Below are 26,716 nucleotides of genomic sequence, written 5' to 3'. Positions count from 1 at the left end.
TCCCCTTCAATAACTGCTTCTGACACTAAAAGAATAAAACCCCAGAATCACAGAGCTGAATCTTCTAGCTTTTTACTCTCTCACTTTGCAGATGAAGTATCACACAATCCACTTCAAGCCCCACCCCCCCCCACACACAAAGAAACCAACAGCTGAAATCAGAACAGAACTAGAGTGGGCAACATGAAAAGTAATCAGCAAGTAAATACAAGCAGTCGTTAGATATAAGCCACCTGGAGAAAAGGAAACCAGTCCTGCTTTTTAATAATTTTATTTTTTCTAATTTTGTGTTATTTTAATTTCCGATAGCACCTTGGCAATGTTGAAAACAAAAATACAAATACAAGGATGTACTCATTTTAACATAATATGCATGAGCATATGCACATGTCAGGGGGTGCTGGGGGGGCAGTTTGGACAACAAGAACAAACCTAAGCAATGAACAAGAGAAGCCAGATAACTGGTTCTGACTCCCAAGCCCAAACATTTACGAGATGTCACTCAAAGGACACCAGAATCAAGCAAAAACCAAAAAAACAAAACCCAATAATGATGCAGATTGTTTCTTATACTAATCAGTATTTTGTGCTGCATAACTGAAAGTAAAACCATTTTATACACAGCCTTATTGGTATCTCACTTGTACTTTTAGAAACCGTCTACTCAAAAATTTGCAGCTTTTAACAATAAAATTGAAACTATTTAACAATCAGGTGGCTTTTAAAAGAAAATACACTCAACTTGAAAACAAATTCTCTTTTAACTTCTTAAAATATTCTCAATTAATGAGGGCTGAAATGTCTATATTTCTTCTTGAAATCTCAGACTAGTTAAATTAGCATACACCAAAAAGCCCTAGGTTAAATTAATGGCCACCAAATTGTAAAGAAATGTAAAAAGTTATGAAAGAACGCCATAAATTGTAGTTAAGAATTTATAAAAATCCCTCAAAAGGAACATACTTTCGCATTTTACCTTTTCTGTAAAAACAAAAACAGTACTCTAAAAATATGGTTAATATACATGGCCAATATATATATCAGAAACTTAAGCCCAGTACTGTTTAACGGTGTCAAAGTAAAAAAACAGTGGACATTTAAGCCAAAAGATTACATATTAATGTCACAACTAATAAAACTTTAGAACGTGTTCAGTGACTTTTAAATACTATTTTCTGCTCCAGCAGATGCTAATACTCTCATGAAGCCTTCTCCAAAGCCATCCTGGTTATTTAAAAAAGAAAAAGGAATGTAAAACAATATTCAAGCTACCTTAATTTTTAGGAACCCAAAATAAATAAATCTGCATGTCATTTGATCACATGCAAATTGAACACATATGATAACAATAAAACCATATCACTGAAAGATCATATCTTCTTCTAAAATCCAGTTGAAAAAAATTTAGATGGATCATTCCTTTAAATGCCAGTGTATTTGCAAAAATGAAATTACTCAGATTAAAGACAGGCCTAGATAACATGAAAATCTTAATTATCTGGATAGAAAATGGAGGCAGATTTTGCCATCTCTATATAGCTTCTCTATGAAGTGCAAGGTGATGAACTTGTATAACTCTTCTCCTCATACCTTAAGAACTATATATAGCAGAAGATCACTGTACCACACACTCAATTATCATTTGTATCTACTTTTACCCTTCAACAACCCAAGGAAGTGTTAAGTCATAAGAATGAAGAGAAACTCTAGACATTTAAATTCTGCCTTCTAAAGAACCAAATAAATAGTTAAAACTACAATGAATGCCCAACCCTCATCAGTTTACAGAGTAACGTCGGACAAAAATACCATCAGTTTCACACAACTCACAGGCATCATTTAGGTACAGACCTTAATCTGATGTAATAAAATAAATGCTAAATACATACTGTGAATATATATATTATATATATATATACACACACACACATACACACACACATTATTCTTCCCTATACATCCCATCAAAATGGAAACTATTAGCTGTAATGAGGGCAAATTAAGTTAAAACACTGTATTTAATAAGAAATTTTTAAATGGTCATGTTTTAAAATTTCTACTTTCAATAACATTCTTGGAAAAAGCAAGAACACACTTGCTTTCTTAAAGAACTCTTTTGTCTTGTGTATCAATTAAAACATTTAGTTTTTAGAAGTTAGGTAGACTAACAGTAAGACACACAAGGATACAAACAATAAAGGCCTATTTATGTGACACATTGTAAAAAAAAAAAGTTTCATCTAAGTGCAATAATTAAGTTTATAATCCTTACCAAGTGATTTTTATAAAATGTTTATTCTCTTAAATCCAATGCATTCACAGAGTGTTAACACTTTAAATGCTTATCATTCCACCAGCTGCAGCATTATCTAAGTAAACCAAAATAAGCACTTTTATCATAGATGTAGTCAATGATTATTAATACTTCTTTTTTTCTTTAAAGGACCTAAACTTCCCCCAAATTTCAACACAGGTAGTTTTATTGTATGTTTCATTTAGTAGAAAATAGTGTGTAGAAATGAATAGCTTCGAACTGCTTAAATATATTATATCATGTTATCAATCCACCAAATCAAAAGCAATTGCCAAGCTGAATAATAAGTTACAAAGAAGTGATAATTCTGGATTGTACAGAAATGTGCAGTGTTTTCAAAGCTCTGAACAATTACCTATTAATACAAATTTCCAAAGGTTAACTTAGAGTTGGAAGATGAGTTTCACAGTAATGTAATTTTAACCTCCATTTACATTCATTTTAATATATTACTAAGATGTTTATTCTATGTCACAATGGTGCTTTCCAGTGTTCACAATTTACAGTTTCAGTTTGTACAAATGTAATTCACTAACATAAGGGACAGTTATTACTATCACAAACCATCCCTAAAGAGAAAACACAGAACTCTGAATATGGTATGACTTAAAACAGATTAATGCAATGGTTTTTGATTTTTTAGCCATTTTCTAAACACCAGCATGTAAACTTGCCTATTTCATATAAGAGTTACAACTGTATTCACTGAGAAATTATGTTAATTTTAATTATCTTTCTAACTCATTAACTCAAAAATTTTGTAACTTGCTGGCTCTGTTTCTGTGAATTCCAAACTTTTTTTTTTTTTTTGAGAAAGAGAAAGAAAGGAGGTGATAAATACATTGTAAACAGAAAAAAGTTGTCCCCAAATTAAGCCTTTAAAAAGAAATTTCTTTTAATGTCTACACTATTTAACACTTTAAGAGTTGGCTACGACGTTTCATCTTTAACACTAACAAATAAATTATTGTAGGGTCAGCCTGCCCTACCATTCTGGGATCTAAGTTCTAAATACATGAACAGAAGAGTAAAATACTTCAATGTTCAAGTCAGAAATTTAGAACAGTTATGATTTGACTAGACTGATAAAGGAAGTTAGAAACATACAATTCTATAGTTGGTTGGTTATTTTTTGCTTTTGGGGGTGGGTAGTCAAAGAACTGAGAGTACAAATGAAGTTAACAAAAGAAAACTGTTTCCTATTTTAGGGGGCTGGGGAGAATCACAGGGCTGCTTAAACCTCTGAACTCCGTTTGACCCACCCACTCAGATCTACCACAAAATTGCAATTTTTTGAATAACCCCCATTCTTTCCTTGAATTTCAAATTGATTGGTAGTCATATCTCTAAGTACAATCAGAGTTTAACAGCTTGTTGAATGAAGTATTAGTAAGGTTGAAAAGACAGACTAAATTTCAAACTGGAAAAAAAATCTACTCAAGTATTACATTCAGTTTTCAAATCATTTACTAACTTGACAACAGATTTGGCTTCAATCACACTTGCACACACTCACACCACAACAGGCACCCCAGCCACTGATCTGTTTTGCAACACAAGGCCATATAGGCAGAAATGGCATTCTCCAAGCCAAACTTTAAATAGATTAAAAAAATTAATTTCTAATTTTACAGAAATGCTTCTTCAAAAAATATTTTCTCTCAATCCCTCGTCTCCTACTGAAGGATGTGTAATATGTTTTTTTCCCAAGCTAAATCTGAACCCTCAAAATTGATTCCAGGCAGAAGATCTCTGCAAATTAAAATCAAAAACAAAAATAGAAAAATTATATTTTTATATATGTATACATATATATATATATATTTATACTGATTGGAATCCTCCAGCATTTTAAAATCACTTTAGAGATGAATTTTGGGATTCTACTGCTCACAACTCCAAAATCCGTAATGATTTAAGGATGCACTTGCTCTTGCTTCCTTCCTGGCCACCCCCTCCCCTCCAAAACAGTTCAGTATAGCCACGGCTCAAGTTTAATGGGAAGAGAGAGAAGGTTTTGAATAGTTTTCGTTTTGTTTTTTACTTTGGTGATCTGGGTGGCACATATTGCTCTTTGCCATTACGTCGAGTCACTCCCTGAGGTATAGACCTATGGCCAAACTGGCGTCTCTGTTCCCTGATTTTTCCAGCTGCTCCCCTGGGAATGGCATTGCCTCGGAAGCCAGAGTAATCCTTACTAGCCCTTGCTTCTGGCTTCTCGTGTTGTTTCTCAAATGACTTCTCAGGAGCTCCATTCTCTTCATTTTTGGTGGGAGATACTGCATTGGAGCGCAGCTCTCTCAGTGGCTGCGCAAGAGCTGGAGCTGGCTCTTTAGGGGGCTTCTGGCACACTTCAGCATAACTGAGCTTTCGAGGTTCCTTTGAAGTAGAGAAACAAAAACGTTTATGGTACATACACTCTAAGTGATAGAGTTCAAAAAGAATAGTGTCAACCACAAGAAATCAGTAAAGAAAGGGCAATAGGCAATCTCATACAAATTGCTATTAAAGTATATTGGTGTATTGGTACAATTAAAAACACTTTTTGAATATAATTAAAAAGTCCTAGCAATTTACGTATGATACAATAATTTCACTTGAAATATTTATGTGAAGGATATACAAGTCAGCACTGTTTATAGTGATGCAAAAAACTGGAACCTAAGCGTCTAACAAGGAAAAACAGATTAAATTAATAATGATGATGAAATACAATGGTTCCATTCTCTCTTCCCTGGCTAAGAATCCTGAGAGAGACTGCAAAAATCTCAGGAGAGCATCTGGAAACCAATAATGATAAAGTCTTAACTACCTCATCTGAAAAGGAGAACAGGGATACTGTGAGAATGGGCCAAAGCATGCAAAAAGACTGTAGCTCTGATCCTAGCATAAAGAATGCATCCAAAAACTGGCAGCTGCTATTCTATTATTACTTTTGTTATTAAATGACAAGGTAAAATGTTCTTAACCTAGAAAAAAGAAAGAGCTGTACCAAAAATGGACAGTTATAGCAATAAATGAAAGACTTATGGCTAAATTCTATGTGTTCTTACCCGACCCCCTCTGCATTTCTGTATTTTTCAAATTTATAAAAATGATTCTGGAAACTTAATAAAGATGGCAGTGGCCCCTCAAGGGTTTCATAGATTTGTTAAGCATTATATAGAAAGAATTTCAAGAGGCTCAAAGCCAAAAAAGACAGTTACCAAGAAAAGTAAGCTTCACTTAACCATAATGATTGGAAATAATGACAGTAATTTCTTCATTCCCTCAACAAGGTTAAATTTTCCCTTTTCTTCAGATTGACTTTAAACTCTTTTTTGATGCAGGCAGCCAGCCCCAGTTTGGGCTATTTCCAAATGACTCTGCTCTAGCAGAGTTCCATGAAAAATAAAATTTCTCATTATTTAACCTATTGTTTTATTCTCACATAAACTAAATTTATCAAGTTACCTGCAGGGCCACAGCTACAGCCGCACTTATGTTACTATTACATGGTGAAGCAGTATTTGTTCTCGATGGCTTTGCAGTACTTGGGGAAGAAACGGGTACTGTTGGCTGGCTGGGAACATCCTTCTGAACAGTGGAATCCTCTACTAGATCCTTTTCAGGCTGAGTTGTGCTACCAAAAAAAGAACTTGACATTAGGCTTAGAATATAGCACAAAGAAACAGCTGAGCAAATGACCAGATGCAAAAGTAATCTTAATGTGAAAGATCATCTGCATTGAAACGTGTACCTTAATGCAGAAAGCTCAGCTGTACATGGGGGACTGGGGCTCATACTGAGTTGCTGGGCAGAGGTGCAGTCTGTCTGTCCATCTTCTGCAGGCACTGGGCAGCTAACTCTGAACTCTTCATTATCCTTAAAGTGGAAACATATTTAAAAATTGAATTTATATAGATACTTCTCCAAAGACGATAAACATGGCCAATAAGAACATGCATGAAAAGTTTGACACAATTATCCAATAGGGAAATGCAAATCAAAACTACAATGAGAAACCACTTCACACTCACCTAGGATAGCTATAATCAGTAAGACAGACAGATAACAAATGTTAGTGATGGTATGTAGATATTGGGATTCTCAAACATTGAGGATGGAAATGTAAAATATGCAGCTGCTCTGTTAAAACAGAGCAATTCTATTCAGTTAAAAATCTAAGAGAAAACATATGTCTATATAAAAATTTTAATACAAATGTTCACAGTACCATTATTCATAATAGCCAAAAAGTGAACAAGCTAAATATTCAGCTGGTGAGTGGATGAACAAAACGTGGTATATATCTATCCAATGGAATATCACCGCACAGTGAAGGAATGAAGCACTGATACACACTAAAACAAAGAATGGTCCATGAGGACATTATGCTAAGTGAAATAAGCCAGTCACAAAAAGACAAATATTGTTTGATTCCACATATATGAGGTGCCTAGAATAGTCAAATTCACAGACACAAAGCAGAATGCTGGTTGCCAGGGGCTAAGGGAAGAGCGGGATGTGAGCGACACATTTATCATGGTTAAGATGATAAATTTTACGTTACATGTATTTTACTACAAGTATAAAGAAAGAAAAACTAGAAAGACCCCTAAGAAATTAAAATCGACTGACAAAATTTCAATAAATTTTTAGGGGTATGGGATTAAAATTTTAAAAAATTTCACAATAGGTTTTAAAGGTAACATTCAGAAAAACTTTGTAGAAAATACAGACAAGTAAAAGACGAAAATTAGAAAAGCCAAACAAGAAAATCAGAAATCTGACATACAAGGTCCAGTATCAAATTAAGTGTTTATCTCACATTTGTGGGTTAGAATTACAAGAAGTACACTTTATTGTTATTCTTTAAAAATGTATCTGTGTATCACTGGAATTAGATTTTCTGAGCAGAGCAGTCATGTAGCAGTTTCTGATGAGATGTCTCCAACACACCCCTGAAATGAGATGTGTGCATGTCCAACTTTTTGTGATCTTGTGGACTGTACCCCACCAGGCCCCTCTGTCCAAGGGATTCTCTAGGCAAGAACACTGGAGCAGGTTGTCATTTCCTTCTCCAGGGGATCTTCCTGACCCAGGGATCAAACCCAAGCCTCCTGTGTCTCCTGCACTGGCAGGCAGGTTCTTTACCACTAGCACCACCAGGCAACCAACAGGTCTATGTATCACACCTCACCAAATCTGAGAAGTGTAAAACATACCGATTAGTTTATATACTACTAAGAAAAAACACTGCCACTAAAACTACAATAGATTTTAATTGTAAGACAGCATAATTTTCAAAGGTGAAAATGTTTAAAAAAAAAAAATCTATCTTAGAATCAGTGAGTCAAAGTCAAAGTGTTAGTTGCTCAGTTGTGTTTGACTCTTTGCAACCCCATGGACTGCAGCCCACCAGGCTCCTCTGTCCATGGAATTCTCCAGGCAAGATATGGGAAGTGGATTGCCATTTCCTTATCCAGGGAGTGAACCCAGGTCTCCTGCAATGCAGGCAGATTCTTTACCATTTAAACAACTACAAAATAACAGAATTACATAATTTAAAAAAAGACTGTAAAATACCTTAAAAATTCTGAGGGAAAGCAATTTCTAATAAAGAATTCTACAGTAAAAAGCTACTGGTCAAGCTTGAGAACCGAAAAACATTTTTAGAATGCAAGATCTCAAAACATTTATACTAAAAACCTCTTATAAAGGAAGCCTAGGAAGATCTGACTGACCATAAAATGGGAAAGTCAAGCAAGAGTAAGAAGAAGGGATCTACCAAAGAGGATTCTTAGGATGCTGGTGAAGTCCCAGGAACACAGCTGTGCAGAGTATAAGAAAGGAAACATAATAACAGTACCCTATGAGGCTCAGTTCAGAGAGGGCAATGGCACACCACTCCAGTACTCTTGCCTGGCAAATCCCATGGACGGAGGAGCCTGGTAGGCTGCAGCCCATGGGGTCGCTAAGAGTGAGACACGAATGAGTGGCTTCACTTTCACTTTTCACTTTCATGCACTGGAGAAGGAAATGGCAACCCACTCCAGTATTCTTGCCTGGAGGATCCCAGAGACGGCAGAGCCTGGTGGGCTGCCGTCTACGGGGTCACACAGAGTCGGACACGACTGAAGCGACTTAGCATTAGCATGATGCTCAGTTATGGGGGAAAAAAAAGATGCAATATTGAGATATGACTCATAAATGATGGCATGACCTACTTTAACTGGCAGTGTCTTTTTTTCTTAGTGATACCAAAATAATGGGGCATCCTTTAACTGATGGCATCACAGATATGACGAAATACAATATACTGGGAGGATAAAGCGCATCGGTTTAAGAGAGTTAAACCCTTAGCTTCTAGAGTGTAAAGTTAATAGACAACATCTAAAAATGAATAGTCAAGAAGTAGTAGTATAAACATGTTAAATTAGAAATACAAGGATAAATATGAGGAGAAAAAGCTAGAGTTGAAAGTGGATTCAAGGGACACTTTTTCTTTAAAAGCCCAGATATATTATGTACATATACTCTTAAAAATAAAATTGAGTTAGAAACAAAAGGTAGAAAATGAGAAAAATTTGTGGGGCATGAAGATTTAGCATATAAAGGGCTAAACTCAAAAATATTATAGGATGGGTTATCCCAAGCTTTTGACTGCAACTCTTCATTTATTTGAAAGACTGAGTTTACCAAAGTAACTTAGAATTCACTGGCATTATCAGTTAATTGGAAATGACACAAGTTGAAACAACACTTTCCACTCAGCTTGCCTTAATTAGTTCTACCAAGCTGGGATGACTGATACAAAGACATGCAAATATGAAGAAACATTTTATTGACCTTGTGTAGCTCTAACACAAATCTTTGCATAAGACTCGAATTATGCTAAAAACCTCATGAATTAAAAACTCTGGCAGAAGTAAGCACTGAGCACAAATAAAATTCTAATTCTAATAATAACCCTGAAAACAAAGGCAAAAATTGGTCCCGTAAGATACAGATCGATGCTTCAGTGTTTACCTTTTCTTTGCAGACACCCTTAACAACATCAGACATCCTGCTCTCCAAAACAAGTTCACCTGGGGTTCTTGATGAACTTCCAGGTAAAGGAGGAAAATTTGAGGCTAGTAAGTCAAACTTTGGTGTGGGAACCTTTGCTTCAGCTGTTGAAGGATGGGGTCTCTAAAAGACACAAGTCAAAAAACAGGTTACATGTCCATTTCATTCCTTAACCCTGTACCACAGAAGCTGAAAGCTGTAGAAACAAACAAAATTGCACCCTAATGAACAGAACTCTTCCTCTATAAATTCTTAGATTCTCATCTCAGGTGAACTCTCAGTAATGTATTGGTCCAGTTCATCCTTAGTCAGCTTCTTCTCTTGGTTCCTTTGCAAACTTTGCCACTTTCCTTAAACCTTCTAATCAATCTCCGCTATACTTTGCTTTCTAAATTTGCTATACCCTCTCCCGTAACAACAACAACAAACCTTACACTATCTAGATTTGCCAGCATCTTTTCTCCTTCCATAGTCTCAAGAGAAAACAATATCCTTCCTTAAGAATCTTATCTTGCTTTCATCTACCCCACTCTATATTCTCAGACAAACTTCTCACATGTTATATTTTCTCCTCTACTCCCTCACCTCTGTATTTACCACATCACTAAAACTGCTGTGACAAGTCACCAATACCTTACACAATACAAAATCTGAGGTTTCCCCCACTGACCTCACTAGAGCAAACATTCTTTCCTATGGGAGCTCATTCTTCCTTTAGCTTCTGATACTTTCTCTTCATTCTCAGGTCTGACAAGCATGTGCTCTTCTTTCCCTGTCAACTTCTTTGGAAGGTTTTTGATTTCTGTATGATTACTAACTGCCTTTACAAACTCTCCCTGTGTGATATCCATTATCCATGGCTTCAACTACTACCTACGTGCAAACAACTCTAAAAACAATAATTTTCACTTTTTGGAAAATTTTTGGTTGCACAACTCTGAAAATTTACCAAAAATCACTAGGTTGTACACTTTTAAATATTTTCAGAGCAGATCTTTGCCCGAAACCAAGATATCCACTTGACTATTAGCTATCTCCACTTGGATGTCTCTTGGATACTTCAAACAAAATGAAATAATTCATTTTTCAACCCCAAAGCTACCATGATCCTCAAGATTCCATTCTTGCTGTTTTACAAATCAGTCTGCACAGAGTCCCCTGCATGATCTTATCCATTCTTATAACTGTAATTACAACAAGTAAGTCTATAAATTCTAAATTTCACCTCTAGCTAAGATCTCCTCACTGCACGATGGCATCCCCTCCCTGCCTTTTCTACAAAAAAGCATGTTTGCCTACTTTCCTTTCAATCCTCGACCCAGATGTTTTCAACACATCGAACAGACCTCAAACCTAACTCTCCTCTCAATTGTTCAGGGCCACTTGAAGATTAACATGGCCTGCTATAATGATATCTTTAAAAACTTGCCTTACAATCTCAAGGCTGTCCATGGTATAGAAAGCTGTAAATGCAAACAACCACACTTTTTAAAGGGTTCACAGCTTGCCCCAAATTATTCTTTGTGTTAAAATGCAATTATTTTTCTTTCAAAGTTGGTTGCTCTTTACTGCTTAAACATGTGGTATCTGTATATTTTTAGGTATATTACACAAACACTATATAGTATACTATTAGATATGTATACTAATTTGCTATTTATGCATGTAAAGCATTATATTCCACACATATATAAATGTAAATTCTAGTGTTTTCTTGAAACCTCCATGCTCTCCTACACCACTTTTTTTTTTGGTGTTTGTTTTTTTTTTTAATTAATTAATTTATTTTTTGGAGACTAATTACTTTATAAAATTGTAGTGGTTTCGCCATACATTGACATGAATCCGCCAAGGGTGTACATGTGTTCCCCATCCTGAACCCCCTTCCCACCTCCCTCCCCATCCCATCCCTCTGGGTCATCCCAGTGTACCAGCCCCGAGCACCCGGTATCATGCATCGAATCTGGACTGGCGATACATTTCACATTCTCCCAAACCATCCCACCCTCGCCCTCTCCCACAGAGTCTAAAAGACTGTTCTAGACATCTGTGTCTCTTTTGCTGTCTCGCATACAGGGCTATCGTTACCATCTTTCTAAATTCCATATATATGCATTAGTATACTGTATTGGTACTTTTCTTTCTGGCTTACTTCACTCTGTATAATAGGCTCCAGTTTCATCCACCTCATTAGAACTGATTCAAATGTATTCTTTCTAATGGCTGAATAATATTCCATTGTGTATATGTACCACAGCTTTCTTATCCATTCGTCTGCTGATGGACATCTAGGTTGCTTTCATGTCCTGGCTATTATAAACAGTGCCGCGATGAACACTGGGGTACACGTGTCTCTTTCGATTCTGATTTCCTCGGTGTGTATGCCCAGCTTCCTACACTATTTTTATTTCTCAACTCTTTTTGACCAGTTCGGAGATGGCAAACATTCACCATGAACAAACCTCAAAAAATAAAAATATGAATAATTTGAAGCTAGCTAAGTGAGGATTCAAAAACCTGCCTAGAACTATAAAAAAATTTTTTTTTAAATCTTAAGTGGGAAATATAAAAATCAGCAATAGGTAGAGAATTGCCCCTAAGTAACAATTAATAAATAGTGTAATAATTTCCTATACCATCCAACAGAGCTTTAAAAGTGAACCACATACTATATTAGATTTGCAAAAAATCATATTCTTTGTAAGGCTATGGACAAATAGGAACTTTCTTCACTGAGTGAAAATTGACACAAACCCTACAGAAAGCCATCGCACAGTAACTTACTACACTGTGACTCAGAAATCTTACCTGCAGGGACTTTCCTTCAGATACTATTGCATAGACAGGAAGTGATGGTTACACAAGGTTATCACTGCACCGTTTGTAACAGCATTGTAAGATTAAAACATTGAAATTCCTCAAATCTCCATTAATAAAGCAATAATTAAACTTTACATGGAATATTTTCATGGATTTTATTTTAAACCATGTGAATAGGTTAGGCAAACAATTTTTTTTTTTTTAAAAGTGAGCAATACAAGTCAAATCTCTAACTTCATGTGTGCTTTAAGGATGATGAGTGGTGGTGATGGTGGATATTTCAGGGTCAAAAACAGGCTGTAATTATCTTTGCTGAATATTATAACCAATAAAACAAAATCGAGGAAAGACATACCAGAAGTCAATGCCATACTAAAGCACACAAGAAAAACAAAGAAACAAACAAATCCTGAACACATGTAAGTTAAAAAAAAAAAAAAAAACTTACAGGGATCCTTTCATCTTCCCGACGTCTTCGACCTCTGAAGAGAGTTCTCCTTTTAACAATGATAAAAGAGGGTGAGGGGTGGGGGAGGAAGGAGAAATCAGTAAGTTTCTTCAAATGTGTATGTTCTATCAAAGATGGGTGAATTTCTGTTTTAAGTATCTATGCTTCCTAAATCTCCTTTTATTATTAAAAGATATATATTCTTCTGAAAGGATCCTGAGCTGATCTACAGAAAACGTCACCTATCACCACCACCACCACCAAGTAAACTGGTCCTATTTTTATTAGCAGTGCTCCCTCCACATCAGAAGCATATTAGGGTTCAGTTTTTTTTTGTTTAGGAAGGGTAGACAAGGTTATATAACCCAATTCCCACAGTTCACATGTTGCCAGAAATTAAAACTATGGTGGCATAAGATCTTTCTAAGGTAATCTTTCCTTAGTGAACTGTAAAGAACTTCAGAATAACTTTTATAAACCTCTGACTCAGTTATATTCTTTATAGGGATTCTAAATTTCTTAATTATGAAAAACTAGTAACCCATATTACGTGAACAAAAAAATTTTTTAGCATAACTATATATGAAAAATTAAATAAAAAATCACTAGATAATGGACTTCTAACATTCATATTATGATTAAAGAATTTTCATACACATTATTTCCATATTTATTACCATATTTCCTTACCTGCCCCTGCCATAGTCCCCATTCTGTTCCATCTGCAACGTGGGAGTTTCTTTTGGAAGGTAGCTTTGTTCCTGATGCCCTGTTACTGCAGGATTATGTCGTTCAGTTGCAAAGTTCCTTGAACCAGATCTGGTCAGTGGTCCATCCCCCAACGACACAGAGCCCTCTGTTGAATGTTCTGAACCACCTGACCTAAAATGAGTCTTCACACTGTAAGAAACATAAGGCCATATACACGAAAGAATAAATTAAGACAGAAAAATCCTTCCTCTTAATGGTAGAAATTCTTAATAGGCCAAGTTAAAAACTGCCTTCTGCTGTATTCTGATTTTCCATAAACTAGGTTGGACACAGAAGCATTATGTTGTAAAAATGTAAACCCTTTAATGTCTCAGATGTGTTATTTTTAAAAGGCAAAGAATTTTTTCATTAAAAAAGCTGTTTGGAGCTATCTGGGAATGATCCAAAGTTCTTCAAGATTAAGCTACTTCCACCTCAAAATTAAGGATATAACTAGGATTTCAGCTAACTTCTTTAGCACAAGATACAATTTTGACATATCTAAATCAGCCAGACTAGAAGCTCATTGAATCCATGCCATACATTCTCAATGGGGCAATAAAACCCCCAAAGGGAGGAAGAATTGGAATAAATCGACATACAATAATCTCTAGCATTAAATTATCATATGAGGGAATTGGGGGAAAAGTCTAAAAAGGCTTTTTAGGGGACTGAAAATTAAAAAAAAAAAAAAAACCAGCAAGAAATAGTGAAATATATTAAAATTAAAGCTTCTTACTAAGCACCCCTCGCCAAATGCAAACAGTTGTTCAAAAATCCAACAAAACTGTGGGACCAAATGACTAGGAAAATATAATGCAACTAATAGCCTGGCACGACTTCATGAATTAAGGTAAGAAATCTGATGAGAAACAAAAAGCCAAACCAAACCAAACCAAACTCAAAAACCACCTAAATCTAACAAAAGTAGCTTTTACCTTGGATGATAGGTGTAAGTACTCAACTCTCTAACAACTATAAGCAGATGAACCTAGGGTACAATAAATGAAAGAGGATGCAGTTTTAATTAATAGTGGAAACATTTAGGACTTCCTGGGTGGTCCAGTGGTTAAGAATTTGCCTCCCAGGAGATTCAAGGGTGGGTGTGTGTGTGTGTGTGTTGATATATGTTGATATATGGCAGAAACCACCACAATATTGTAAAGTAATTATCCTCCAATTAAAAATAAAATTAGAAAAAAAAATCCACATTCCAATGCAGGGGACAGGGGTTCGAGCCCTGGTTGGGGAACTAAGATGCTATAAGCTATGGGGCAACTAAGCCTGTAAGCCATTGCAACTATTCAGCCCACGTGCTCCAGAGCCTTCAGGCCACATGTGCCACAACTAGAGAAAGCTTGGGGCCGCAAGAGAGACCCAGTACAGTCAAAATTAGAATAAATGAATAAAGTTTATTTTTTAAAAACTGAGAATATTTCAAGTAAGGTCAAGTAACTGAGGATCTTGGCTCTACAGGAGATTTAAAAAGGAAGTACTAGATTTTCATTTAGCCCCTTCCCTACAGTTTATACACTCCATTTTTTTAGTCTATTTTCATAGTTATTCAGCTACCCTACTAACTCTTTAGAGAATGTAACAAATGAAGGTACTACTACTAAAACAAACATAAATATCAGGCTACAAATTTTAGCTAAGTCTCATATATGATACTTTTCCAGAAAATTACTTACATGATACAAAATAGATTCTGAATAGCAATGAAATTCAGTGTCAACTAACACAAACTAATTTTCAAAACATTTATATTATCCATCAGATCTGAAAATGACCTCAGGAGGTACATATACTATTTATATATCTGTTCAGAAATTATCACCAAAATCTTCTCACTGCATCAATACACCCAGTAAGACAAGTTACTAGGTTTAAAAAGCCCCCAGATCTCATAATCTTTCCCTTCACAGAGAGGGACTTACAATCGAAGTCCAGGCAAAGGAAAAAAGGATGATGAAAGAAATGTGATAAAAGACGAGAAGGAACGTGACAGAAAGGTAAAATACTAAAGGAAGAAAATTGCCCACATTTCTGAAAGTTAGTCCTATGATCATCACTGGGCTGTTACAAGGTTAGTAGTATAAACTGCTCCTTGACCAATGACTTAAATATATAAAAATAAAGGCTTGGCAGTGGTCACTTCTTAGAAGTAAGATGGAAATCAAGATTTGGGTTCGTAGTCAACAGGCTCTAGTTCATCTGCAACATCTACACTTTTATAAGGAAGTATCTGTGTATTATTTCTGTGACTAAAAATTAGTAACTATCTACACTGGTCAAATACATGGATAAAACTATACACAAATAGATTTGAGTAACAAGGAAAATCACACTAAATCTATATCTCCAAAACCACAGATACATCTCCTTGTAAGCAAGAATGTCTTGACTGTCATTCTTGGCTTTCTTATTGCAATTTTACCTCTTTTGCCAAGAAAGCAAAGCAGATAAAAACATCAAGTGACAATAAAGGAATACCATAAACCCACGTAACGTATTTTTAAGGTAAACATTTGCAAACACTAATACTTTTTGTTGTTACTGAAAACTGTTTTTAGTCTATCATATCATATAACCAAGATGTCTATTTCACTTAACTGCTTAAAGCAAAATTCACCTCTTCAAAGAAAAATGAAATCAACAGATACATATTTCTACAAAGTTACTATTTCTAATCATAAGAAATCTGTATCTCCTCACAAAGGAAGTATAAACTGTCATTTGTATTAATGGAACTATTTTCAAGAAAAAAAAAAAAAAAAACTTTACTAGCTATAGTAGAAGAAAAAGAAATATACTAATCTCAGGTTTGCTAATTAATAAAAAGCCATGTAACCCTAGTAAGATAACCATCCTCCTCAACTTTCAGTTTCTTCATCTGTAAAATGAATACACTATAACAAAGGTCTTTCCAGACTTAAACATCACTGTCTCTATGTGCATATGGTAATTAAAAAAAAAATTTTTTTTAACAGGATGGAGGTTAGAGGACACGGTGTGTTTTAAGGCTCATTGAACTTCTACACGTATGTCCTAGCAATTACCTGAATTTTGTTCTTATTACTGTATCAAACTAACAGTCATTTATAAGAGCACAAATAATCTTTTGTTTATAAAGAATCCTTCATTCTTAGAATATGAAGAGTTTTCATTTGAAACTTCATAAAACAATTATGAATGTGTATATATAGTAAAAGTTTCCAAACACTTAAAAGTGACCTTCAGGGAATTCTCTGGTGGTCCAGTGGTTAGGACTTGGCACTGTCAGTGCTATGGGCCCAAGTTCAATACCTGATTGGGAAACTAAGATTCTATAAACTTCCTGGTGTGAACGACAACAAAGATGTTCAAATGTTTAAACCAAATGTGTCAGTTAAAAGTGAGTACAAAATCTGTGACTATTAGAGAGTGGTACATATGAATGATTCTAGAATCTACTGAGAAGAGTATTTTTTTTTAAATACTGGAAGGCTTGTTTCTTCAGTGAAGCATATTTCAGAAAAACCTTATAAAAAAGAATTAAGTTCCTAAAAGCTATTTTGGAAAAACATACCCCACATGTGGTCTCCTTGCCAAAAAGAATCAAATAAGAGAATTCTCATTCTGGCAAGAAAAAAAAATTACTGAACAGAAATAATTAAAAACAAAAAACAACATAGGAGGCTCACAAAATAAGGCAGAGAAATAGTAGATGTGAACTTCTAAATAAATCTAAACAACTAAATAAATCTGAGCCCCTTCTCCTGTGGTTACTTACACTCTGGCAAAAGTCATATTATATACCAAATTACTGAGATTACCAGTTTATAATCTCAACTGAGATTCTGGAGTTCTTAATAATTTATTCAGAATACTATGGTTTAAGTGTAGGCTTTGGAATCAAACTGCCTGGACTCAAACCTTGGCTCTGCAAGCTACTGGCTACATGCTTTTGGACATGATATGTAATATTTTTATTTCTCAAATTTCTTAAATAGACACAATACTGTATCTACAGGGTTATGAAAATTAACAGTGATATAACAGATCAAGGTCTTAAAACAGAACTTTAGACATGACTCAGTAAAGAACGGGCTTCCATGGTGGCTCAGACAGTAAAGAATCCACCCACAATGTAGAAGACCTGGGTTTGATCCTTAGGTCAGGAAGATCCTCTGGAGGAGGGCATGGCAACCCACTCCAGTATTCTTGCCTGGAGAATCCCATGGACAGAGGAGCCTGATGGGCTACAGTCCTTGGGGTCGCAAGGAGTCGGACATGACTGAGTGACTCAGCACAGCATAGTTTGTGGAAATCGAGTCAATCCTTAAAAATGATAAATAACTCACTCTCCCAGTATTTATTACTCAAATCAGTTAACATTTCTACCATCAAAAAACTCATGTTTACAAAATGTTGTTTAACACATTAAATGGTACCTAGAAACCAGATTTTATATTGTTACCACAAAATTTTTTTTGTTCTCATTATTTAAAAAAAAAAAAAGTCAATATATACTGGTGTATAATCTCAGTCCCAAATCCTTTTTATCAACTCTGAGGTAAAAATGTGTTTATTAATTGTTAACATACTTTTTTTGGGGGGCGGGGGGGGTGGGACCGGACCTTTTTATTGTGTTAGAAAATAAGCATTGCTATTAACATACTGACTCTAAGAACTACCGGGAATTGTATACAATCAATTCCAGCTATCATATTATACCTTACCGATTTTTTTGGAATGGTCGACCCATATTTACAGCAGCAGCGGCGGCGGCAGCGGCGGCGGCAGCGGCAGCATTTGTTTTATAAGATCCTGGTGAATTAAAGCCATTCACAAAACTACCATTGGGAAAGGGAGCCTAAAAGAAAATTTTAATGTTTAAATTGATTTGGGGTATTAAATATACTTATCACCATTTAAAGCCTATAAAGTAACCACCATCAACACAAAACAAAATAAAACAAGAACTCTTAACTCTGATTTCTTCAAACTTCAGCTTCAGTGAAAAACCATATATTCTCTAAGGATCTTACTTACCAGTGGTGTTTCAAAGTAAGGTGCAGGATTTGGAGACCAAGACTGAGGCACAATACTATAGACAGAGTACTGTTGGTGAGGATTATATACAGGCTGCATGAAGACCGGTGAGGCATACTGTGCTTGAGTTTGAATGGGCTGACTATACATACTAGAATCCATTAATCGATAACCATTCTTAGCAAAAAATGTATTGATGGCTTTTATCCTTGCCTAAAAGCAAGAAGAACACAAAGAATATATAATCACAAAGGATTAAGTGCATACTTTCACAAGTATATTTAATTTAAATTTTAAACATTTTACTTTTAAAAACTTTTACACAGAAAATACAATTAATACAATAAACAAAGTAAAATCATAAAAGTCAAAATATTAAAACTAACTGCAACTTATCAAAACAAGGGGAAAAAAGGCAAGTGGCTCTTATGTGAAAAGATGCTAGACCTTGCTCACAGAGAAATGTAATTAGAATGGAATTAATATTTCTCACTTATAAAATTGGTAAAAGCCTAAAAATCTAACAACATACTCTACTGAAAAAGCTGTGACAAACACATACTCTGATACATTGATGATGGGTGTTCAAAACAGTATGACTCTTAAAAAGCGAAAAAAATAAAAGTAACCTGGTGACTCCAGAGCCTTTTGACAGAAAACGTATAGGAGCCTGAAACATCCTGTTCCATTAGAAAGCAAGGAACATTAAAAACTACCCTAACAAAAGGACTCAAAGAGGCCACACTTCATCAGTAAGGACAATAAACACACCAAATATGTTTAAATATTCAAAAACCAAAAATAGCTTAACAGTCGTTTTTGAAGGTCATTTTGAAGGGGCTTCCCTGGTGGTGCAGACAGTAAACAATCTGCCTGCAATGCAGGAGACTCGGGTTCAATTCCTGGGTTGGGAAGATTCCCTGGAGAAGGAAATGGCAACCCACTCTAGTATTCTTGCCTGGGAAATCCCATGGACAGAGGAGCCTGGTAGGCTACAGTCCATGGGGTTGCAAAAGAGTTTGACAGGACTTAGTGACTAAATAACAAGGGAACCAACACATTATTTTGAAAACTGGTAATAAAAGCTAGAACCAGGCATTTATCATATATATAACCTATACCTAAGGGTAATGAATATGAGAGAAAGTATTTTGACTAACAAATGGAAAAAATATAGAACAGAAATAGCAACAGATAGCAACCCTTAATGAATGTATCCAGTCAATGATCAGCAACAGCTAGTACAGGAGACACACACATGGACACTATGTGTTTTTGTTCTCTCTGCTGCTCCAAGATCAAGTCCAATCCTGATTAAGCCTCTAGATCTAGCTACCAATTTGCATGAAATAGAGAGGACAAAGACTGTGTTAAAACTATGCTTAAGAATATAACTAGCCAACTAAAAAGTGGGCTGAGAACTTGAATATACATTTCTTTAAAGATATACAAATGGACAATAAGCACATAAGAAGACGCTCAACATTACTAATTCCTGAAGGAACATAAACTGAAACCACAAAGCAATCCCACGTCACATCCACTAAGGTGGCTACTAACAAGAAACAGAAAACAGTGAGGTGCTGGAGAGGATATGGAGAAACTGGAACCCTGTGCACTGCTGGCAGGAGTATAAAATGGTACAGCTACTGTGCAAAACAAGCATGGAAGGCCCTCAAAAAGTGGAAAGTAGAATTACCATATGATCCAGCAATTCCACTTTTGGGTATATATACAAAAGAGCTCAAAGCAGAGTCTTGAAGAGGTATTTGTACACCCATGATTCATAACAGCATTATTCACATGAGCTAAAATATGGAAGCAAACCCAAGTGTCTATCAACAGATGAACGGATAAGCAAATTCTGTTATATAAATACACTGGAATATGTAACAACCTTAGAAAGGAGGAAATTTTTCAATATGCTACATGGATGGACCTTGAAGACACAGTATTAAGTGAAATAAGCCAATCACAAGGAGAAAAATACTGTATGATTTATTTATATGAGGTAAGTAATCAAAGATAATATAGGCTTAGGTGGTTGTCAGGGGCTGGAGGAGGGGAAAACAGGGAGTTATTAACAGGCCCAAAGTTTCAGTTTTACAAGAAGAAAAGAGTTATGAGAATAGATGGTGGTGATGGCTGTACAACAAAGACAATGTGTTTACTATTACTGAACTATTAAATGAAATTAAAATAAGATGGTAAATTTTATATGTATTTTAACACTATATGTATATACACACACACAGCACTAACTTCCCTGGCTGTACAGTGGTAAAGAATCTGCCTGCCAAAGCAGAGTACACAGGTTGGATCCCTGGTCTGGGAAGATTCCACATGCCATGGAGCAATTAAAAGCCTGTGCGCCACAACTACTGAGCCTGCGTGCAGTCAGCTACTGAAGCCTGTGGGCCTAGAGCCTGTGCTCCGCAACGAGAGAAGCCACAGCAATCAGAAGCTCACGCAGCACAATGCAGAGCAGCCCCCACTCACTGCCGCTAGAGAAAGCCCACTTGGAGCAACAAAGACCCAGTGTAACCAAAAATAATAGATTAATTTCAAAAACAGAAAGTTTGAGTGTATATATATATACACACACACATAATAAATTTTAATTTATATTACTATGGACACTGCCTGCAGCTTGTGGGATATTAGTTCCCCAACCAGGGATTGAACCCGTGCCCCCTGCAATGGAAGCATGAAGTTCCAACCACTAAAACGTCAAGGCATTCCCTACTTAGAGGCTTTTTTGTTTGTTTTTTTGGTCATGCTGTGTGGCATGTGGGATCTTAGTTCCCCAACCAGAGATCAAACCTGTGCCCTCCAGTGGAAGCATAAAGTCTTAACCACTGGACCACCAGGAAGTCCCATCACCAAATTTTTCAAAGGTAGAAAACAGATTTAAAAGGACAGTCCAGAGAGAAAAAAATAATAAAAGGACAGTCCACTAAAAATGATGTAAGCAAGGAACAAAGATGTCTAAGAACAAGTAACTAGATAATCAAGTTGCAGTACAGGCATACTATACTTTTACTGCACTTTGCTTTATTGTGCTTCCCAAATATTATGGTTTTGTTTTTGTTTTGTACTATTTTTGCAAAATAAGGGTTTGTGTCAGACCTGCATTGAGCAAGTCAATTGGTACAATTTTTCCATCAGCATTTGCTCACATTGTTAAGAGCTGATTCATAATATTAGCTTCAAGTGTATAAAATAAAGGTCCAATTTAAAAAATACATATTTTTGGTTGCATTGGGTCTTCATTGCTGCAAGTGGGCTTTCTCTAATTGTGGTGAGTGTCTCTGCATGACACTATGGTAATTCTTGCAATATTTCTCATTTTGTCATTATTGTTAAACTTGTTATGGTGATCTGTGATCTTTGATGTTACTATTGTAATTGTTTTAGGATACCACAAACCACGCTAATGTAAGGTGACAAACTTAATCAATAGATGTGTGTGTTCTGGCTACTCTACCAATGGACAGTTTTCCTGTTCTCAATCTCTCCCTGGATCACCATATTCCCTGAGATACAACAATATTGAAACGAAAATAGCCTCTAAATATTCAAGTGAAAGGAAGAGTCACAGCTCTCTTACTTTAAATAAAAAACTAGAAATGGTTTTTAAATTATTTATTTGGTTGTTCCTGGTCTTACTTGTGGTATGCAAACTCTTGGTTGTGGCATGTGGAATCTCGTTTCCTGATCAGGGATAGAACCTGGGCCCCTGCACTGGGAGCATGAAGTCTTAGCCACTGGACCTCCAGGGAAGTCCCTAAAAACAAGTTTAGTGAGGAAGGCATGTTGAAAGCCAAGAAAGGCCAAAAGCTAGGTCTCTTGTGCCAAACAATTAAGTCAAGTTGTGCATGCAAAGAAAGTTCTTTAAAGAAATGAGAACTACTCCAGTGAACACACAAATGATAAGAAAGCCAAACAGCCTTATTGCTGATGTGGAAAAGTTTCAGTGATCTAGATAGATGATCAAACCAGTCCCAACATTCCCTCAAGCAAAAGCCAAATGCAGAGCAAGACCCTAATTCTCTTCAATTCTGTGAAAGCTAAGAGAGATGTGGAAGCTACAAAAGAAAAGTTTGAAGACAGCAGAGACTGGTTCATGAGGTTAATGAAAGAAGCTATCTCTATAACCATCAAAGTACGAGGTAAAGAATCAAGGACTGATGTAGAAGCCACACCAAGTTATCCAGAATATCTAGCTAAAATAAGTAATAAAAACTTTCAAATACCTTAGGACTTTCATAGCTAGAGAAGATAAGTCGATGCCTGGCTTCAAGATTTCAAAACTTAGAAGGACAGGCTGACTCTCTTGGTAGGGGCTAGTGCAGTCAGTGACTAAACTTGAAGCCAATGCATATTAACCATTCCAAAAATCCTTTGACCCTTCAGAATTACGCTAGACCCACTATGGCAAAGAAGAACTAAAGAGCCTCTTGATGAGAGTGAAAACGTTGGCTTAAAACTCAACATTCAGAAAACTAAGATCATGGCATCTGGTCCCATCACTTCATGGCAAATAGATGGGCAAACAATGGAAACAGTGACAGACTTTATTATTTGGGGCTCCAAAATCACTGCAGATGGTGACTGCAGCCATGACGCTTGCTGCTCCTTGGAAGAAAAGCTATGACCAACCTAGACAGCATATTTAAAAACAGAGACACATTTAAAAGCAGAGCTTGGGATTAACGTACACACATTTACACATATATACTAGGCCCGTCTAGTCAAAGCTATGGTTTTTCCAGTAGTCATGTATGGATGTGAGAATTGGGACTACAAAGAAAGCTGAGCATGGAAGAATTGATGCTTTTGAACTGTGGTGTTGGGGAAGACTCTTGAGAGTTCCTTGGACAGCAAGGAGATCCAACCAGTCCATCCTAAAGGACATCAGTCCTGAATACTCATTGGAAGGACTGATGCTGAAGCGGAAACTCCAATACTATGGCCACCTGATGCAAAGAAATGATTCATTTGAAAAGACCCTGATGCTGGGAAAGATTGAAGGCGGGAAGAGAAGAGGACAACAGAGAATGAGATGGTTGGATGGCATCACTGACGTGATTGACATGAGTTTGAGAAGGCTCCAGGAGCTGGTGATGGACAGGGAAGCCTGGTGTGCTGCAGTCCATCAGGTCACAAAGAGGTGGACACGACTGAGTGACTGAACCAAACTATGCCTATGTTCTTATCAATGAAACAACAAAGCTTAGAAGACAGCACAACTGTTAACAACATGGTTTACTAAATATTTTAGGCTTACTGCTGAGATCTAGTGCTCAGTAAAAAAGATTCCTTACAAAATATTACTACTCACTGACAAGGCACCTGGTCAGTCAAGAGCTCTAAGGAAGATATATGATGGAGTTTATGTTGTTTTCATGCCTGCTAACACAACATCCATTCTGTAGCCCAAGGATCAAGGAGAAATTTTGGCTTTCAAGACTTAATTATATAAGTTTTTACTATACATTTTATAAGGCTATTAAGTAGTTGCCAGAGATAATGATTTCTTTGATGGAGACAGGCAAAATCAATTAAAAATCTTCTGGAAAGGATTCACCATTCTAGATGCCATTAAGATTATTCATCGAAAGAAGGCAAAATACCAACATGAACAGGAGTTTAGAATAAGTTAATTCCAACTTTCATGGATAACTGAGCAGTTCAAGACTCAAGTTTACTGGAAGAAGTTAACTGTGGATGTGGCAGAAATAGTAAGAGAACTAGAATTAGAAATAGAGCTGAAGATGGAACTGGATTGCTCCAATTTCATGATAAAACTTGAACAAATAAGGAATTGCTTCTTATGGATGAAGAAAGTGGTTTCTTGAGATGGAATCTACTTCTGATGAAGATGGTGGAAGACTGTTGAAATGATAAGAATGGATTTAAATATTATATAAACTTAGTTGTTAAAGTGGTAGCAAAGCTTGAGAAGACTGACTCCAATTTTTAAAGTTCTAGAGACTTCCCCTGTTGGTCCAGTGGTTAAGAACCCACCCGCCAGTTGCTGGGGACACAAGTTCAGTCTCCGGTCTGGGAAGATTCCACGTGCTGCAGGGCAACTAAGCCCATGTGCAACAACCACTGAGCCTGTGCTCTACAGGCTGCGTGCCACAACTGCTGAAGCCCCCACATGCTAGATTCTGTGTTCTGAACAAGAGAAGCCACTGTAATGAGAAGACCGAGTACTGCAACTAGAGAGTAGCCCCCTGGTGAAAGCCTGAATGCAGCAACTAAGACCCAGTGCAGCCAAAAATAAAAATAATAAAAAATTTTAAAAAATAAATAGAAAAGGCTAAATTATAAAAACCCTGGTTAGAAAACATAGGGTTAACATTTCATGATCTTGGATTGGTGATGATTTTTGATGTATGGTACCAAAAGCACATACAACAATAAAATTAATTGAACTTCATAAAAATTAAAAACTTTTGTGCCTCAAAGGACACTTCAAGAGAATCAAAAGGTAAACTACAAAATGGGAAAAAAATACTTGCAGATCATATACCTGACAAAAGGTTAATATTCAGAATATATAAAGATCTGGTACAAATCAACAAAAAAACAAATAACCCAATATAAAACATGGTCAGGGACCTCGCTGGTGGTCTACTGGTTAAGAATCTGCCTCCCAATGCAGGAGATGCAGGTTCCATCCCTGACTGGAAAACTAAGATCCTACATGCTGCCAGGCAACCAAACCTGCACACCATAACTACTGAGCCCTCACACCACAACCAGAGAGAAGTCCGCGTACTGCAACAAAGATCTCACGTGCACAATAAGACCCAATACAGTCATAAATTTAAAAATATTTTTAAAAAATAAAAAATGGTCAAAGGACCTGAATACACATTTCTTCAAAACTGATATAAAAACGTGAAAAAGTCCATGAAAAGATGCCCAATATCTTGTGTCACTAGGAAAATGAAACCCAAAACCATAATAAGATTCCACTTTTTCCCATGGTTTTATCAAAAATAAGTGTTGGCAAGGATGTAGAAAAATTTGAATCCTTCTCTATTGCTGGTGGGAATGTAAAAGGATACGGTTTCTTTGGAAAACACTTATGCACTCCTCAATATGTTAAACATATAATTATTATGTTACCCAATAATTCCCAGTACATACGGGAACTCAAACAGATAGTTGTGCAGCACTGTTTACAATAATCCAAAGAGGGAAGCAACCCAAGCATCTTTCAATAGATAATGGATACAAGAAATGTGGTATTTATACAGTGGAATATTATTCATCAAATAAAAAGTAATGAAGTTCTATACCTCTGGCTGATTCATGTTGTTGTATGGCAGAAACCAACACAGTATTGTAAAGCAATTATCCTTCAGTTAAAAATAAATTTTTTGGAAAAAAATCTTAAAAAAAAGAGAAATGGATTATAAAACACGAAAAAAAGTTCTGATATATGCTCCATATAGATGAAGCTTGAAAACATTATCCTAAGTGAAATAAGCCAGACACAAAAGAACAAATGTCACATAATTCCGTTTGTATGTAGCATCTAAAATAGGTGAACTCAGAAAGACAGAGACTAGAAGGGAAGTTACCAGCAGCTGGGAAGAATGGGAAGTTATTGTTTCATGGGTATAGCATTTTTATTTGGGAGGCTGGGATGTTTGGGAACTTTGTTTCAGAGTTTTTGTTCTGAAAAATACCAGTAATGATTGTACAGCAATGTGAATGTACTAAATGCCACTGAGCTGTACACTTAAAAATGGCAAATTGCATGTATGCATATTTTACCAATAATAAAATTTTAAGAAAGCATACATTACAAATTATCTGTAAACAGAGCAACAACTTAATGGTTTTCCATGGATAAATGATTAAATCATGATATACACGAACAATATTCTATGTATAACAGAAACAGTGGTGAATGAAAAGATCCTGAAGATCTACTATGAGAAAACAACAGAAGTGAATACACTGTACATTTCTATTCCCATAAAGATAGACACGAAAAAGATTTCTAAATGCATGCAGAAAAAACTGCTCTGGAGGAATCTGAGAGAGGGAGATTTAATTAATTAATTTACTATGAATCACTTGACCTTCTTAGCACATACAGGTATTACCTTCACAGTTAAAAATTCTGAAACAGTAAATATACAACAGAAATATATATATAGAAATAAACATATATAATATATATATTCTATAATATATAAAATTTATATGAAATCCAAATAAAACTTAATATTCTCAGTCATAAAAACTCAAAACAGGAAGTATTGCCTCTTAAT

The 26,716-nt window shown here is 35.8% G+C and overlaps 1 protein-coding gene across 5 annotated transcripts in view; it reads right to left on the bottom strand.

Annotated features, from left to right (window-relative positions):
* Positions 1–255: 255 nt before the first annotated feature.
* The window catches only part of LARP4 (La ribonucleoprotein domain family member 4), a 71,541-nt gene continuing 45,080 nt past the window's right edge, over positions 256–26,716 (bottom strand). For 4 of the 5 annotated variants that reach the window (XM_027542834.1, XM_027542837.1, XM_027542836.1 and 1 more), the window contains 8 exons: positions 18,417–18,629; positions 18,104–18,237; positions 13,323–13,532; positions 12,633–12,681; positions 9,326–9,487; positions 6,054–6,178; positions 5,768–5,936; positions 256–4,693 (listed from right to left, as the gene is read on the bottom strand). In XM_027542834.1, coding sequence (XP_027398635.1) covers positions 4,355–4,693; positions 5,768–5,936; positions 6,054–6,178; positions 9,326–9,487; positions 12,633–12,681; positions 13,323–13,532; positions 18,104–18,237; positions 18,417–18,629 — 1,401 coding nt within the window. In that variant the 3' untranslated portion in view covers positions 256–4,354. Of the gene's footprint in view, positions 4,694–5,767; positions 5,937–6,053; positions 6,179–9,325; positions 9,488–12,632; positions 12,682–13,318; positions 13,533–18,103; positions 18,238–18,416; positions 18,630–26,716 lie in introns of those variants that run through there. The other variant, XM_027542838.1, reaches the window with a different exon arrangement.

This window comes from Bos indicus x Bos taurus, chromosome 5 (genome assembly GCF_003369695.1).
Source record: "Bos indicus x Bos taurus breed Angus x Brahman F1 hybrid chromosome 5, Bos_hybrid_MaternalHap_v2.0, whole genome shotgun sequence".
NCBI lineage: Eukaryota > Metazoa > Chordata > Mammalia > Artiodactyla > Bovidae > Bos > Bos indicus x Bos taurus.
Note: the sequence above shows the minus strand (reverse complement) of the source record. Positions and strands in the feature narration are given on the sequence as shown.